Source organism: Athene cunicularia (genome assembly GCF_003259725.1).
Source record: "Athene cunicularia isolate RWA chromosome 5 unlocalized genomic scaffold, athCun1 chr5_part1, whole genome shotgun sequence".
Lineage (NCBI taxonomy): Eukaryota > Metazoa > Chordata > Aves > Strigiformes > Strigidae > Athene > Athene cunicularia.
In genome coordinates, this window is record NW_020799101.1 from 9,971,909 (window position 1) to 9,990,558 (window position 18,650).

Consider the following 18,650-nt stretch of genomic DNA (forward strand, 5'->3'; position numbering starts at 1 on the left):
AAGCCCATTAGTTTCTGGAGAATGAATATTTGAGAATAATGCATGCAGGAATATTTTCACAGTTTTGTTGTACCTCCAAAATATGGTGAAGCAGAGTAACGTGGTTTTGGTTTCCTTTAGTTTCTGCTAGTCTGAGCAAGTCACTAATTTTAAAACCTCCAGCATTTCCAGTGTGATGCCCCTAGAAGATACAGAAAAATGTTCCTTCCTTCAGTTTCCAAGTCTTGCCTTTGTATTTTCTGTTATCTTTAGAAATATAGAATCATAGCATGGTTTGGGTTGGAAGGGACCTTAAAGATCATCCAGTTCCACCCCTCCTGCCATGGGCAGGGACACCTTCCACTAGCCCAGGTTGCCCAAAGCCCCGTCCAACCTGGCCTTGAACACTGCCAGGGAGGGGGCAGCCACAGCTGCTCTGGGCAACCTGTGCCAGGGCCTCACCACCCTCACAGGGAAGAATTTCTTCCTTATATCTAATCTAAATCTACCCTCTGTCAGTTTAAAGCCATTACCTCTCATCCTATCACAACACTCCCTGATAAAGAGTCCTATCCACCTTTCCTGTAGACCCATTTAAGTACTGGGAGGCTGATCTCTGCAGAGCCTTCTCTTCTCCAGGCTGAACAACCCCAACTGTCTCAGGCTGTCCTCAGAAGGGAGGTGCTCCAGCCCCCCCAGTCACCTTTGTGGCCTCCTCTGGACCTGCTCGAGCAGGTCCGTGTCCTTTTTATATGGGGAGCCCCAGACCTGAACTCAGGACTCCAGGTGAGGTCTCGTGAGAGCAAAGAATCCCCTCCCTCGACCTGCTGGCCACACTTTTTTTGATGCAGCCCAGGATACAGATGGCTTTTGGGGCTGTGAGTGCACATTGCTGGCTCACAGTTAGTTTTTCAACCACCAGTACCCACATGTTCTTCTCCTCAGGGCTGCTCTCAATCCAGTCATTGCCCAGCCTGTATTTGTGCTTGGGATTGCCCTGACCCATGTGCAGGACCTTGCACTTGGCCTTGTTGAACTTCATGAGGTTCACACAGACCCATCTCTCCAGCCTGTCCAGGTCTCTCTGGATGGCACATCCCTTCCCTCCAGCATGTTGACCTCACTACAGACCTTGGTGTTGTTGACAAACAAATAACAATTAAAGAAATCAGTTTACTTACATAGTTCAGAAAGTTTCCAACTTTAAGAACCAATTGGCAGAAGACTGGCAGTCGGTGACTGGTAAGAAGCACTGAAGAATAAAGAGGGAGACATTTTTAATAAATTAAATGATCTGAAATAGGATTGTCCTTAGATTTGACAGTGGCAGTAACAAAATTCTCATCCAAGAATGTCAAGTCATTGTTATGGAACTGGAAATATACCAGTACAGAAATCAGTTAAATGGAAGTGGAATGGGTTTCTATTGTGATCACTTCTCTACAAATAGATGGGATACTAGTTTTCCCACCAAGTTTGAAGTATAGATATATCGTTCCTGAAGGTACTTGTGAGGGAGAACCATGCATAAGAAGGTGTATAAACTTGTGAAAGTCTATAGCCCCCATTTCCAGCACATATTATTATAGATGAAGAAAAGCAAAGGGATTTTTGCCTCATTATCATTACCAGAAGCTGTGCATTTTAACAGGAGAATCTGGGGTAAAAATAAAGTTTTTGACAGAACAAGAACAGAAACAGTGACCCACACAACGGGATGGAGGGGGAATGGGAATGACAGGGCGGGACTGCAGAGAGCTGTTGATTGCATCACAGTGAAGAATAACTATAGCACTGATATCAGGCAGCCAGTTATAGCCAAGATTTATGTGTAAATATAAACAAAAGTTTTGCAGTTTAACTGTTCAACAGGTCAATGACTCTAAAATGATTGAATGGAAGCTAGAATCCAAGAGCAACTTCAAGAAAGACTCAAAACTAAAACCAAGGCTAATTTTGCATGGAGAGGATTCCTGAAACACTGGTGAACATCATCCTGGACGTCTGTTTTGGGAGCCAAACCAGATTCTGGCATGTTACTGTGGCCTGCTCCACTGCAGAGCTAAACTGGATGGACTGCAACCAGTGTACACTGGAGGAGAAACTGGAACTGATTCATTGTTATAGACAAAGATCTCCACTGCACACAAAAATTTAGCTTATATTCAAACAGAATCTGCCATTGACATAAAGGAAGTTTCTTTCTTCTCCACAGAACCACTGGCAGAAGAGACATTTGTGTTATTCATGTTGACACAAGCTCCACTTCAGAGCACAAATTGCAGTTCTGCTGAACGAATTCTAGAAGGAGGAATCTGCAGAATAATTTTGATGTTCACTACATATTCAGCAATTAAAAGGTTAATTTTGATTAGATTATAGCATATGCTACCACTGATGCTATTCAAGCAGAAGAAAGGTTTCCTATGAAAGAGCCTGGGCATAGGCACAGCACTAATGTACTTACTTTCACAAGCTGTCTTGATGGCTTTTGCTCTTGGCCACAGAAACTCCAGCAGATTTTTTGTTTCCTCACAAATCAGCATAGATTTAATCCACAACTCATAGCTAAAAGAGATCAGTGGAAAAAAAAACCACACACCACAAAAACAAACCCCACATGCCTGGTTAATTGACTTGTGTTCAGCAACAGAATCACCCATTTTAGGCAAAGTGCAGTACCAGCATCGCTATGTTCTCTTTAATGCTCTGACAGGAGAACAGGATTATAAATAAATCAAGCACTTCAATATTTCCAAAGATGTCCTAGAAACAAATTATCATCTCCTCTTTCAGAAAGCAATGTTGCACTGACATCTGGCAGTGGCTTCCACAGAATCACACAGAATCGTCTAGGTTGGAAAAGACTTTGAAGATCATCCAGTCCAACCAGTAACCTAACACTGACAACACCAGATCCCTCAGCACTATGTAAACCTGACTCTTAAACACCTCCAGGGACGGGGACTCTCCACCACCTCCCTGGGCAGCCCATTCCAACCCTAACAACCTGTTCTGTAAAGAAATGCTTCCTAATATCCAGTCTAAACCTTCCGTGGTGCAACTTGAGGCCATTCCCTCTTTCCTATCGCTATTACTTGGTTAAAGAGGCTCATCCCCAGCTCTCTGCACCCTCCTGTCAGGGAGCTGTAGAGGGCGATGAGGTCTCCCCTCAGCCTCCTCTTCTCCAGACTAAACCCCCCCAGTTCCCTCAGCCGCTCCCCATACGACCTGTGCTCCAGACCCTGCACCAGCTCCGTTGCCCTTCTCTGGACACGCTCGAGTCACTCAATGTCCTTTTTGTAGTGAGGGGCCCAAAACTGAACACAGGAATCGAGGTGCAGCCTCACCAGTGCCGAGTACAGGGGTGAGATCCCTTCCCTGTCCCTGCTGGCCACGCTGTTGCTGACACAAGCCAGGATGCCATTGGCCTTCTTGCCCACCTGGGCACACTGCTGGCTCCTGTTCAGCCGGCTGTCAATCAACCCCCCCAGGTCCCTCTCTGACTGGCAGCTCTCCAGCCACTCCTCCCCACGCCTGTAGCTGGGGGCTGTTGTGGCCGAAGAGCAGAACCCGGCATTTGGCCTTAGTGAAACTCATACGGTTGGCAGTTCCTTGCATAATGGGGCCATAACATTTACAGTTCCTGGGCAGCACTAGCCAGGATTTTTGTTCTTTTAACTTCCCAAACAGAAATTCAAAATATTTTTGCAGTGATGTCCATTAATGATATTTATGTCTCACCATGGATTAAGGTTTTGAAAGAGCCATGGAAGTTTTCTAAAGTACTTTTACAGTTAGCTATAAATTTGAGAAAATGAAAAGCCAGATTTTCACCATGACATTTTCAAAAAAGTGTCTCTGGTTGTAGCATGGTCACTGATCAGATTTATGGAGGGCTATTGCAATGAATTACAACACATCACCATGTTTTTATGAACAGCATAAAAATTTCTCTGCACGCACCTCATTTGACTTGGTAAAAATGAGGCAGTGCTGTGATTCACTCGTGGGTTTGTGGGCTCTCTTTGGTAGACTGGATTTTCTAAACCAGGGGTGGAGTGAGTCAGCAGCCTGGTGGCAGAATTCAGTGTGCAACTTCATGCCATGCAGTCTGCAGCTGTACAACAGTGAACACTTTTCTCATACCAAGGTTAATTTATCTGTAGTTTGCCAAAGGTGTCTGAAAGCCTCTTTGGCCTTTGGGAAGGAAAAGTTTCTCAAACCACCTCTACAAATAGCAGTCAGATGATTTATCCTGATGACCGAATATCAGGAACATCCCTCTAGCACAGGAAACAGAGGCCTTATTTCTTACAGACAAATCTTATAAGAACCACACTCATGGGTTGAAGAACAAGGAAAATTTTGCTTACCTAGGAACTGCCAAGAGACTGAGATAAAATTGATCTGCATTTGCTAGTGCTGATTTTTCTTCTTTGTAAGACTTCAGGCTATTTATCTAACAGGGAATAAAACAGGAAAATAACCACACAAATATTTCTGGTGCCTATTGCTTCTTACAGGCATGAAACTGTCCTTTCTGAACTTGCTGTCTGCACAGGCAATGGGGGTGAAGCAGATGACACCATAAATTCCATATAGGAACTCATTCAAGGCAAACACGTAGCTTTTGTTCTAACTGGAAGGTCATCTGCATTTGTACAGCATCTTGTAGGAAGAATCCTTGATCCATATGCAGGGATTCAGCAAGTATAGGAGTTCAGCAAGCCCTTTAACAAGATGCGTCCTTTCCCTTTCTCTTTATTGTAACCTGCTCCAAAAGGCTTTTTATTCACTTAAGTCCACAAATGCTAATGCACTTCATCTATCTAGTTATTATAGGAATAGAGAGGAGCACTTGGCCTGTTTGACTGTGCTGAGTCTCCCAACGTGCTCTTGCCTAACCTCTGTGTGAAGAGGCCAGACTGTTGTTGGGGCAGACTTCCCATCTCTCTAGCTCAGGTCATTGACTGAGATCATGCAGGAGAATGTAGGATCCAGTCATAGTTTCTTGCTTTAGCAGTGCAAGTGTTTCAAGGTGAGCACAAACCACACAACTCCGTCAGAATATCATACTTAATAGGTACCTCATTGTCATCGGGCAGCAGTTTAAGTAGCTGCTTCAGTATCTCAGCATCCAACTTGGTTCTATCCCCTTTCTGAATCATGGCAACAAACTCTTCGTTGGAGCTGCAGGAAAGAAAGAAATGCTGCGGAATGATGGCATAGGGACGAGAAGCATGATAGACAGAAGAGACCCCAGTCTCTCACCTAGTACTATTGGAGTAAATGAAGTAATTTTTACTCCATTGCTTCCCATTACATTCTGGACCTTAGTCCTCAAATACAGTGGAGATACAAAAAAGCAAGAGATATTTTTAAGCATAAAGCAATATTCCTCATAATTTAGTTGTGTTCTCTGTGCTTTATTCATCTTTACACAACAAACCCTGAAGGCTCTCCTTTTACTGTGGGTGCTCACTGTCACTGAGATGAGATTTACTTTTGAATTTCTCTACTGCTCACAGCAAAGCCAAGGCTAAAATCAATTGCTCTCCTCCTGCTGAGAGGTATTTATAAAGATCCCAGCAGTTTTCACCCAAAATCATTGCCTGAAACTTTGGCAGACAACATGTCTTTGAAATGAGTCCAGGCTGCTCTGGTCTGGGCTCTGGAGAACTCAACTCCCTGCAGCCATCAGCGCTAATAGAGGCAGCACCAGCCTCACTCACCAGTGCAAGCGGGGCTCAACCCTGAGCCTACGGTCACTAGTTGCTCTCAGGAGAGCTTACATGCTGTCCAGGGAATCACGCAGAGAGAGGAAATAGTATCTGGATTAGGCTATGCACAGATCTTCCCCACCAGGAAGCAGTTTGCAATGGAAAAAGATTAAAATAAAATAAATCCCTCGGAATGATTCTGATTTATTCTTAAACACAAAGAAACTTCTAGGCTGAGTTTCTTTTTGAAGTCCTCATAACATGGGCCATTGCACAAAGGGGAGGGAGAGAGCAGAACATCCATCTTCATCCTGGAGTAGTGTCAGGGAATCTAAGGGTAAATATATTTTGGCAAAAAGTAGTACAGAATGTTTTGTCTTTTCCCCTCCTTGTGAGGACTGTAACTCGGTAAATTTCCATTTGTTTAATTTTTTCCTATTTATAAAAAAACTGTACATCAAAACTATATACGATTTTGGATCTGACCCCTATGAGATGTCTCTTTAAAATCGGTTAAGTAACTTGAAAATTTCAGTCAGGTATCTTCACTAACAGTTGCTGTTAGCACTTGATATTTATGTCAACAATACCAAAGAAAAATATGTTTCCACATAATTTCACTGTTATTTATGAATATTGTCACTTTAGGAATTAGCAGTCTATTTTAGGTTTAATAACAGTTTAAGACATGATATTGTCTGGAAAGAGCCTGACACATCTCATCAGTTTAAAAAAAAAAAAAAAAAAAAAAAGGAAAAAAGCTGACTCCTTGTTAAAAAAAGATAGCAGTTGTAAAGTATTGCTGCTACATTTCTTTCCTTTAATGTCTGATTAAACACATAGACACATCAAATAAGTAACTCAGATGGTATTCTCCAAATCTTACCACATAACTCGTTTCAGAAATATACTCAGAATTAAGGTTTTCTTTGGATTTATGAACGTGATCTGTGAAAAGAAAAAGCCCAGTCAGCTAGAAATACATTTACCTTGATTTTAACAGATATTTTAGAGCTTTTGTTTGTTTGTTGGGCAAGATTAATTATTCTCTGGTAAGAACATTATCAACAAACTTCATTGATCAAATTCAGCAATTTACAACAGTACAGGTCATTAGATCTATTTTAGAAAGAGAAACAGGCAAAAGCATAGAGAAGGGAATTGATTTGTCTAGAATATTTGTTTATAAGAATACTGAAAAAGTCCCATGTCCTCACCGTACCAGATGAACACCTGTCCCTTAACAGAGTTACCTCAAAATGTTTAATTCTAAACCTCTCCTGTGCTTTTTTTAGGTAATCTTAGGCAATGGATATCAAAATATTTCAAATATCTTTATTATAACTGATTCACAACAATAAACAGCTAACAAGCTTTTCACTTTCAAGAATTTTGACAGGCTCTACAAAAAACAATCAGTTCAAGTACCTCTTTTGTTTTCTTCATGTTTGGCCCCATTTTCTCCTTAGATGCTGTTGGTGGGACAGAGAAAAGTAGCTCCAGGCTTTTGTAGTCAGGCTCTACAAGGTCCTTGCTGCTGCTTGCCGTCACAGCCCACATGGAGCAGCTTTCTGGAAGAGAGTAACACTTAAAGATGGACCACAGAGGCTGAGGAACGCGTTCAAGGCAGTGTGATTTGTGGAAGGGAAAATACTTCAGAGGATGAATGAAATACAATGCTCATTGGTCCTGGACAAATGTTATTTATTTAAGAGTGTCAGCTCCTGCAGAAGCCTCCCACAGGTTTGAAGGAAAACTACTGCCACATTTGATTCACTGAACTGAAGGCAGCAGATGAACTTAACGTGCTGCTTCAAATTCTTTTTTGCTATTGCTGACCAGCTATACATTGAAGAATTGTGATACCAAACACGGGATGTTGCATCCAATTAGGTAAACACCTTTCTTTCACGAGATAAGGGCTCCCACGCCCAGCATTATTACCAGATTTATCAGGAGCCATCCAAATAACACATGACACTTCAAAGCACGAACTTGTCTATAACACTGGAATCTTTAACATAGGATCTCACCTACTTTTTCTTTAGGAGAGAATGCAACAATGGCACTGAAGACATTGGGGATGAATCTGAATTTGTATCTCTGCCCAAGAAAGCAGACTGGCTCAAACATTTTTTACATGCATTTTTATTTTATCACAGCAGCAAGTTCTTACCCCTGATGTCCCCTTTTCTCAGTGATAAGCACAATGGAGAATGACTATGAAATGTGTCGAGTAAACTGAGTATTATTATAAAAACAGCAGCAAAAATGGAAACATGTTCACAGACTCCTTGCTGAATGTTGAACAGGAATTGCAAAACCCTTTGGCAGACCACATGTTAACCACAGACCTTAGTGTTATTTTGTGGGGGGGGAAAAAACCCACAAAAATCACCTGGCTGTGGTCAGTATGAAATGAAGTTGAAGGCTACATCCTACCCTGAGGGTACACGTTAACATATTCCCTAGCCCTATTGACAAGAGCTTTCAGCCTCAGATCTTGGCTGATACATCTTCTTGGTGTGCAAGAAAAAAAAAAAAAAAAAAAAAAAAAAAAAAAAAAAAAAAAGTAAAAGCTTCAGCTGAGAAGATACTCACCGGTGATGTGCTAGGAGTTCATTCATTAGGAGGAACCACAGAGTGCAACTGTTCAACAGATCTTTCCGCTCAACACACTCTGAGCGTTTTGCAAACCTTAATTAGTGCAGACTCGCAACATCACTTTAACAAGTAACAAACAGAGACTGAGAGGTTAAGAGAAGGTAATTTTAACAGCCACACAGCCTCAGCTCAGTGCTTTCCTCAAGCTATTATTTCATCCATTTACTGGCAAAGGCCTGGCTTTCAATATTTATTTATGATTATTAATTTTTTGGAGGACTAAGAGCAAGCAAAGGGACCACTTGTGTGACCTGACTTACTGTCTCAAGGCCTAGCCCCCCAACATTACCCCCAACATTAGCATTTTTGTTTGGATGTGAAATAAATAAACCAATCAGCCCAGTGTTACAAACAAGCACGTACGTCTTGCCACTTCAGAGGGGAGCTTCTGCCAGTGCAACACCCTTGTCTTCAACGTTGGTATCTTCTTGAGTTGGTTTTGCCTCCCACATCCACAAGTAAAACAATTACACTTGGGATTGCTGCATGGCTGGGGAGGTGGGAGCGGCGGAGCATTTATGCCAGGCAGGGGAGGGGGTGGAGAAAGCACCTTATTTCCAGTGGGTAGGGATGGAGAGGCTGGCAGCAGCAGTGGCAGAGCTGGCACAGCAGACTGTCCTTGGATGGATGAGCAAGCACCTTGCTGGGAAGGTGACGTGTTCCCCGGAGATTGCTGTGGCTTCCCAGAAAGGCCAGCTGTTGGAGAAAGACTCAGGTCTGCACTGCAGTTCTCCTCTTCCAAGTCCACATCAACCTGAATGCATTTGTTCATCTTTTGAACAGATCTTCTGGACTCTGTTTTGTGGCAATTTGGGCACTTCATGCTTGATAGCAGGTTCTCCGTGGCTTGCTCTGGTCTCATTTTCATGTTCTACAAGACAATGAGGAGGTGCATGGATTAGCAAAGTTCCTCACAACTGCTGGCTACTGCTAACTCCTACAGAGAATCAGAAATAACAGTGACCTTCCCATTAAGGTAAGCAGCAGAAATACTTCTATCTATCTGCTTTACAAGTGATGTTTCATAGCGGTTTTAGCTGTGCAAGTCAAGAGCAAAGCAGTACTGCTGGGCATAAGGCTCCTTCTCAATGTCTCTTGATCCTTCTCCCTTCTTGTTGTGACACATAAGGAAAAAGAGAAAATGCTATTAGGACAGTAAACCTCTACCTGGTTGCTTTTCTCCCCTTGTTACTCAGCCATTCAGTGGGATTTTCCTTCTGAAGGGGTAAATGAATGCCTCCTACAAAAGCTGCTACAGGTGCCCTATGGAGAGGGCTTCTCAAACAGCAGCAGCACAGCCACTTGTTCCTAAGAAACCATGTTACCACAACTTACCTTAAGTGCAGGAGGGTGGGGATTTTAAGAGAAACTCAAAATAGCCTAATAAATTAAACAAGTTACAGCTGGGGAGGAGTCAGGCTGAGCTGCTTAGGGACCTGTGACCACAATGGCGAATGATTGGTAAGCATTAAAATGAATGATATGGTATCTCTTTGCCCTTCAACCAACTTTTCATCTAGGACAAATGTTTATATTTACCCTGAGATTATACAGTTTCTCTCAGAGCCTCTTGCAAAAGACTGTGCAGAAGTCCCGATCTTGTATGTATGTCCAATTTTAAACACAGATCAGGACCTACCGAAGTTAGTAGACTGCTTGCTGGCTCAGGACTTGGTTTTGTTTGCTTGACTGAGTGAACATTTCTTTTGCAAACATCTGCATCTCTTGTGGGTCCATAGTGTCCTGGGATGCTTAATCTCAGCAGCTGTAGCTGTTTTGTGATTTCTCTCTTTAGCTAACTTCTATGTCAATGGTCATCAACAGCTGTTGAAACTCCACATGTTAAATGGGGAGCAGTGAGAAAACTATCAATGTTCCAAAAATGACACAGTAAGTGCAGCTTTTTTAGAGAGTATGTAAAGACAGAAACAAAGACCCCTGTCATGTCAGCCCTTACACAAGTCTTTAACAAAACACACATTAGTGGCACCAGCAGCTTCAATGGAGTTAACTGGATGGGTACTTTCATTTTCATGTTCAGTGCAAGATTAGAGATGTATCTGGTGTGTCTACCATGTTTATGTTCCCAAAGGACTAGATTGATACTTACAAATAACCATTTTCCTCCTGACATAGCAATTTTAAGTAACGACTTAGACAAAACTCTTTAAGGGAGCTGCATTAAAACCTACAACTGATTCATCTCTAGTCCATAGCATAACTTTAAAGCATCTCCTATAATTTGAAACAGTTTGTTTTTGAAACCTAGCGCTTCATACTGATTATAGTGTCCAGCTCTTACAACAGCTCAGTAAAATTGTGAACCAGTGGATCCAAGGCAAAAGAAAGCAATAAAACTTCCGTGGCTTTAATCTTAATTTAGTAAGAATGAGATACATTAAAACATTAAATGTTAAATCAACCGGAAAATAACACTTGATTTACATACAAAATGGAAACAGTTAAAATAGCTAAGCCAAAGACCTACAACAGAGAATGAGTATTAATTGTATTTGCTGCTTACTTGAATTAATTTGTTGTTGGTTTCCATAAATATTTTTTTGCACAAATAAGCAGTAACACTTTCCCAAAGGTAAAGTAGGCTTACATTTAATTTATGTAAACAACTTAATGTATCCCCTTTAGGACTTCACAATATTTGTGCTAAACTTGTACAGATGTCTGTAATTACCCTAGCAGGACAAGTGAGCAATTCAGCACTATGAAAGAGCCCAATGAGAAATAAGCCACTTTCTGCTAGAAATATTAGGAGTAAAATGAGCTGATTTAAAAAAAAATCTTATTAGAAATAATCATGTTAAAATTCTGCTGCTTGTTTATTTTAATTAAGCTATTGGAGGAATCAGTAAAAGACTATTAATTAGGAAGATTTTTTTTTTAATCAGTGTTCATCTAAATTGCTACAGGGTTTGTGAAAGTCTTGTTTTTTAAAAAATGCTAATAAACATGAAATACTACAGAAGAAACCACTAATATGCTTTGAATGATAAATAAGCTTATAATAATGTACCTCCAAAGATTATACTTTTGAGACTGTGTAGAGAAATCCATGCTCTTGGGAAGATTAAAGCTTTGGTATAACTTCAAGGCAACTGTAACTTACGTTGCTGATACTGTTCAAACGAGCTTGTGGATATATTTAAAAAAAACAAATAATCTCTGCATGAAATTTCTCCTCAGAAAGTGCAAAAATCCACCTCTGGTAAATATATACACACATGTCTCAATGCAACCAGACAAGGACTAGCACACTGCAGAAAGCTTCAGTAACATGGTAGTTGGCTGGCACTGTTTAGGCAGAGCCGGGAACAGAGATTGACTCAATAGACCAGCCCAACTCTGATGATCCAATTAAAATCAATTAACTTGCTATGGACTGTGAAGCTGTTTTCAGTGCTCTGCTATTCTACCTTTTGTTTTATTGGGAAGGCTACTGATGTTTGAGGACTGCTGCAGTACAGGTTTTCATTTCTATCTCCTAACTGACATGCTAAGACCAGGCATACTTCTCATTAGCTTAGAAAAAGAAGTTGTATTTTGATGGCATAGGGTTTAGATTTTTAAGTTAGATCCAAAAGACGTCTTTCCTCTGTGTTTTGGGCCGTGTAAGCACTCCTATTTTTTAATTTCTTAGTGTTGCCAGTGGGCTGATTTGGGGCTACGTTATTTTACAAAACTTGATATTCTTTGCAGCTAGAAGTTAATTTATTGATCATTATTGTGCTGGGATGAACTCTTCAAAATGGGAAGGAATTTCAGCAGTTACTTTAACTGGGGCTTGTATAGTTGAAGGGATTAATGACAGGATGTAATAGTTTTAATCTTTGGATTGAAGAGATTACCATGTTGGCTATCATTTGATCTATATGATTTGATCTACATGCTGTGGTCTGCACCCAGACCTCTGGAGGCAGCTGTCTGTATCACAGAACATGCCTTGTGGAGATCAGGGTCTCTCCTCTGTCCTTTAGACCTCCACAAGCAAAGGAGAGCAGCTGAAAGTACCTGGAGGGAGAAAAACCCTTCTGTCCTCCTGTTCTCCCTGGGGTCTCTCCAGTTAAGGAGGTATTTTAGAAAAGCAAACCACTTGTCTGTGGTTCAGGATGGGTTTGTAGACTGATGCTATGGTGAATGTAGCCACTACTCCTGGGGCATATTCTTCTGAGTGTATGATACCGTTTCACCAAACATACAGACATGAAAGGGTTTCTGGACTCCTACTACTCCTATCTTTTCTGAACAACTCTGCTTCTCCCATATCTGGTTCTTGCTGAACAGAGATTCACAGAGGTGAAGAAAGTGTCGAGAACCTTTGCTTTTTCAGCGTTGTTGGTGGCTAATTCACCGCTCTTGTTTAACAGTGGGCCAATGTCTTCCTTCTGTTTCTGCTTGCTGTTTACGTACTTGAAGAACACCTTCTTGTACTTTTTGACATCTCTGGCCAATTTCAAATTGAGCTCAGCTTCTGATTTTCTAACTGCATCTCTGCATGCCGTGGCAATACCCTTGTAGTTCTCAACAGGTATCATCCCTCCCTGTCTTTATCTTGATTCTCAAGCCTTTTGCTTTATTTCTCCTTCCCATTCCTGAGGAGAAAGGAATAAGTGAGCGGCTGCATGGTGCTCAGTTGCCCTCTGGGCTCAAATCATGACAAGTTATGACACACTCTTGGCAACATCTCGGACCTTGGCTCTGGAAGGCAGCATAGCTCTCACGATTCCCTGTGAGGGTGGCAGATGGGTGCCTTAGGAGCTCTGTGGAGTGAGTGTGCCCCATTGAGCAGCAGCCTCTTGACCTGGCTGGCTGATGACCTCATTCATGCCCAACGCTGGGGTCACGGGCGCTCCCAGGGCTGCTGTTGGTGTCGGGAGGTTGCGATTGCCCCAGCAATGACAAGGTCTAGTCCACATTGCCAGTGGCACTGACCTTTGCCTCAGGAAACCCTGCTCCCCCCTGGAGAGCCAATTGTCACTGTCACCTGCCCGTGTGAGGACTGTCACAGCCAGATCTGGCGAGAGCTGTTTGTGCCCCATTAAAGAGAGTGAGAGAGTCCCTCACGCCAATTAAGCGCTAGCACAGCAGGGGCAAAGGGGCGAGTTACACTTACAGGGACGAATGCGCTGATTAACTTGCAATGATCCAATTCTCCACTGGTATTTAAGGTCTGGTACCTGCTCTACATTGAGGAGTTGGAACCGTTTTTTCTGTACAATGGACCTTCATTTCCATTGCAAATCCTGCAAACAGTGGGGTTATTCTGCAAGACTGTCACTGTGTAGTAATTGCAAACACCTAGAGATGTCCCTTCACTGTCACTGCCCCATTCTTACCCCTCCATAGTCACACTCCTGGACATGGCAAAGCTAGCTGTCTTATCCTGCCACGACACAGTACATTCTTTGGTGTCAGGGGTACAGCTGTTTTTTGTAGGAGAAAAGGGAGGTTGAGAAATAAGGGCGGCTTGATAGAGTTGGCTTATGACTGCTTTCAGATATGTTAGGTGAACATAACCCCACTGACTAACACGTTCACCCATATTTCATGACTGTGACTATTACCACATAGATAGAGCGAGCTAGGATTGGTACAGTGCTGACTTTTGGTATTGGTAAGGTTTTATGTTGTATCAGCTGACCACTGTGTACAGAAAGTCGGAAATATGAAGCTCTAGATCCAGGCTTTACGTTTAGACAGAATTAAAACTGATTAATTTTGCTGAAATGGGCTCATGCATTTTACTTTTATTTCAATGTATCCTCTCTCTAACCAGAACAGAAGGTATTCCTCAGTCCCCTGTGCTCTACTGGATGCAGGACAGCACCAAACAGTACATTGAAACTGAAAGATACTCTCATAACTTTGGACAGAGATTTCAGCCATGCTCTAAGTACAGTGCAATGCTGTGGTGGTGCTCATGTACTACATATAGCTCCTCTCGCATTTAGGATGAGAATAAATTGGGTAGTCCATTTGCCAGGTGTGCCACAGTGTTTTCCCATCCTAGATGTGTAAGGGAGGTGCTTTACCTGGGTGATCTTTATTGAGCCATAAGTGACAGTGTGAACAGGCAGTTACTATTTGCTTATGTAATTTTACAGAAACAGGCCATCCCCAGGCTATACATTCCTGATATAGATCGGCTTGTCCAGTGTGGCCTTGTTTTATGTGTGGCCACTCGAGTAAATGGTCATGGTCATCATTCATGATGTCCACTTGTCGCAACTGGGTAAGGCTATCGTCTTGCTCATTAAATCGAGCTGCTATTGATGTTGCTGGATGGTGTCCTTTCACCCATCCGATATGTAATGTTCACTGTTCTCCTATTTCTAACAATTGTTTCCAGCTGTCAGTCTGCCAGACTGGGACTCTGTTCACTTGCCAATTGCTAACTGCCCAGTGGCCTATCTGTTGCTCCTTTAAAGACTGCGTAGGAGTCAGTATAGATATGATTGGCACCCTGCTGCGCTGCTAGTAGGACTGTCCGGACTTCTCCTACTCGTGCTCTCCCTCTGCCTGTTTTGCTCAGCCTGTTCTTCTGTAGCCACATTCAGTGTCACTGCCTGTAATTCTACTCATTATTTTGTCTGTAGGATGAGGCATCAGTGAACCATACCCCTTTAAGGTTGACATCCTCCTTTAATGGACGTGTCTCCTTAATGGGAGATGGTCTGCTTGGGGGTGTGTGTGTGTGTTGAAATAGCAGATTGCTATCTATATCGTTTTGGACTTTAGATATTTTGATGTTATCCTCTGTAATAGGCATGATTTCATTAATGCTTTCCAAGTAAGCATACCACTTACGGACTGTTGGTTTCTGAGCAATGGCAGCGAGTGGCGCTGTGCCTTTTAGGATTCCATCCAAGAGGTGGAAAGGTCCCCTGATAACTACACTTTGTTCCTGTCTGATCTGCTCTACTCAATTCAGGGCTTGTACCAGTGATAACAGATCCTTCTTGAGATCTGAATGCCTGGTTTCAGTATCACTGAAGGAGCAAGATCTAAATTCTAATGGCCTCTCTGGTCCTTCTGGTCTTCATTGCCAGAGATTGCAATGGGAGCCATGTTCACTGAATCCCCATTCTACGTGTATTGAATCACCTGGGTGTACATGGCCTAATTGCTGGAAAAGCCTTAATTCTTTAATTGGTAAATCTAATGCAATCTCATGTTCAGTCCACTCCCATGATCTGCCCTTTTTGAGTAGGTTGTACAAAGGACAGGCAATATTAGAGAAGTCAGGGATGTGTTCACACCAATAACCTGAAGTCCCTAAAACTTGTAATTCTTTTTTACTCGCAGGGTTCTGTCCATTTTCTATTTTTTTCCTAAGGTGTCAGGGGGAACAGAGGCAGCTCCTTTAATCCAGCAGACTCCTAGGAATTTAACCTCTTGTGCTGGCCCTTGACATTTGGATGGTGGAATGTGCAGTTCCAGTGCTGTCAATCTTTGCTGTATATTTTCCATGGCATGCCTGACTATGTCAGGGTTTTCCCCTTCTCTTAGTATATCATCAAGGTATTGATACACTGTAACACTTGGCAGATGAGAGATATCTTGCTATAATTTTCGCCAAGGCATTGTGAGCAATGGTGAGGGAATGTGTGTACCCCTGAGGTAACCTGTTAAAGGTGTACTGTATTCCTTTCCAAGTAAATGCAAACTGATCCTTATCTTGTTCCCGAAGTGGGATCATGAAAAACATATCTTTAATATCTAGGGTTGCCATCCAGGAATGAGATGCTCCCTGTATCTGAGCGCTAATTCTGCTATATTGGGCACAGCTGCTGTCAGCGGAGCAGTGTTAGCGTTCAGTCGTCTGTAATCGGTGGTAAGTCACCACTGTCCTTTCGTTTTTTTTCACTGGCTGCACTGGAGAGTTGTAGGGGGAATGAGTGCAGGTAATAATATCTCTTTTTTCTAAGTCTGCAACCACATTGACAATATCAGAGTGTGTAGCTGACAGCAGGGGCTATTGTTTGACATTGGTAATTTTTGATGGGGGCAGAGGTATAGCTATTTCTAACAAATTGATACTTTTAGGTTTACCTTGCCCTGCAAAACTCCACACTGTTCCATCAGGGAGTTTCCACATTGACATACAATAGGTTGAATCCCAAAATATTATTGCTGGCAGCTCCTACTAGCATTTCAGTTCAGGTCAGTCTTTTTTCCTCGGGAGGCCACAGAGTAATTTTTGCAGTGGGACATTTCTTTATGATGCCATCAATTCCTGAAATAGCTACTTTGTGATGGCAAGGCTTCACATTTAAATATTTTGCAGTTTCTTTATTAATTAATGACACTTGTGGACCTGTGTCAAGAAGAAAATCTACACAAATCTTCCTTGGGCCAATTTGGTTACTAATACTAGGGTCCTGTTGTTTGTTCGAGAGCCACTCTAAAGCTAAAACCTGCCGGGGAGGGAGTCTCACTGTCTTTCCTGGGGATGCACCTTTTTTGCTGGGCAGTCTTTTAAATCAGTCAACTCCTGCTGCAGGGCTGAAGGTAGAGCTCTGTCAGGTGTGGACCTGTGTTCAGTCTGATGGCTAGAATTATTCCGTTCTGATTTTTGTTCTAATACTTGGACCAGAGCTCAGAGGCCAGCTGTGGTCATGCCATTTAAAAGATAGCACGGTGCTCCTAAGGTTAGAGCTTGTTGCCATAAAGCATTCCGATCTGGATCAGATTACCTCTTAAAGCCTTACCTATGTGTATTAGCCTGAATTTGGCAGACTCATCCGGGGACCCTTGGGAGGTTTCCCTGAGGTCAGTCCAATCCATCCCATGCGGCGCCCGTAGCTCACCAATTCCTGAACAAATTCACTCCAAGCAGGTATGTGAAGTTGCTTTCTAGGGGGCTGGGCTGCTGCAGCCACAGCATTCATAGCCTGATGTGCCTGAATAGGATCTTGGGCATTTGATACATATATTTTCAAACTGTCTGGAAGGCCACGAATAAGAGGGGTCAATCTAGCCAGATCAATAGGAGCCAGCATTGGGGATCAGCGTAATACATTCCTCTCATACATTGCTTGTATGCATGCTGCCTTCTGCACAGAGCCTGCCAGATCTGAAAATCCTGAAGTTGCAATACTGAGGGGATCTCCCCTCTCCTGCAGGTCTGTGCTGCCAGCTCAATAAGCAGCTTGAGTAGTTATTGAATAATTATGATTGCCTGGAGTGGTAGTTAGGAAAACTCCAGGTACCCAGTAGCCTTCTGCCTCTTCCTCACTCAACAGGACCCGATCTCCACCCGTGATGGAAACTTGCCACACATACTGTTTCTGTCTCATCTGGGCATCTAGAATATTTTTCTTGTAATGTAGATATTTCCGCAGGGGACCAAGGTATGGTACGGGTGGCAGTCTGTGACTCCCCGTCTCCATCATTAATTAACTCAGTCTCAGTTACTGGCTAAATATTTATAGACTCTGAAATAAAGTCAGTGTCTTCTCCTAAATCACTGTCATCACACCAATTGTCCCAAGTCTCAGTATCATCACAGAGGGCTATTTCGTGAATGTGTTGGACTGAACTGAAACTGGAATATGTCTGATCAAGCAATTTATCAAACCTTTCCTGCAGCCGTTGCTCTCGCTTCCCAGCCTCAGCCAATAGCTTATCCAGCAGTTCTGTTTTACTTAAAAGTTCATCTATTCGTTTTTTCCAATTTTCCCCATGTCTCTTTCTCAAAAGCCAGTGATGCTTTAAGCACCTTGTTTTCTGATTCCATAGTCTCATATTCTACATTTGCAATCTGTCTGGGGTGTGTGTGTGACTTTTTGATTTGCTGTTGCATGCATGACAAACAAGTCCCCAAGATGGCACAAATAATTCCTTTTACCTTTTCCTAGTTTTATTTTTCGTTGGTGCTTACACCGCAGTATTCACTCTACTACTTTATCCTCATCCTTCCAAAATTTCTGGTCCCATTCCACCCCTGCCAGGGAGGGAGTACACTTATGATCCTGCAGCAGTTTATCTATGGCAATCCTGTCTGTGATCCAATTTAATGTTGCATTTAGGGTGAGAATAAATTTGTTAAGAGATAAATCTCCTTGCGTTCTAGCTGGTCCTCTGAGATTAGAGGGGCTAGGGGCGTCTGGACTTATCCCTTAACAGGTATGCCAATTGGAGCTGTAACTATAGGTCTGACCTGGACACACAAACAGCCCACATGCTGTAGGTCCAGCTGCGTTCAAAAGAAGCCAACAGACTCATGAATAGTGCAGATTTGTGGCCATCACTATAGGTCTGACCCAG

General features: G+C 42.5%; 1 protein-coding gene across 1 annotated transcript in view; it reads right to left on the reverse strand.

Annotated features, from left to right (window-relative positions):
- The window catches only part of ADSSL1 (adenylosuccinate synthase like 1), a 61,575-nt gene extending 48,659 nt beyond the window's left edge, over positions 1 to 12,916 (reverse strand). The window contains exons 1-5 of the mRNA XM_026849230.1: positions 12,674 to 12,916; positions 9,006 to 9,237; positions 7,131 to 7,273; positions 6,589 to 6,650; positions 5,033 to 5,172 (exon numbers count right to left, since the gene is read on the reverse strand). Of these exons, the coding sequence (XP_026705031.1) occupies positions 5,033 to 5,172; positions 6,589 to 6,650; positions 7,131 to 7,273; positions 9,006 to 9,237; positions 12,674 to 12,916 (820 nt within the window). The remainder of the gene's footprint in view (positions 1 to 5,032; positions 5,173 to 6,588; positions 6,651 to 7,130; positions 7,274 to 9,005; positions 9,238 to 12,673) is intronic.
- Between the last annotated feature and the right edge of the window lie 5,734 nt (positions 12,917 to 18,650).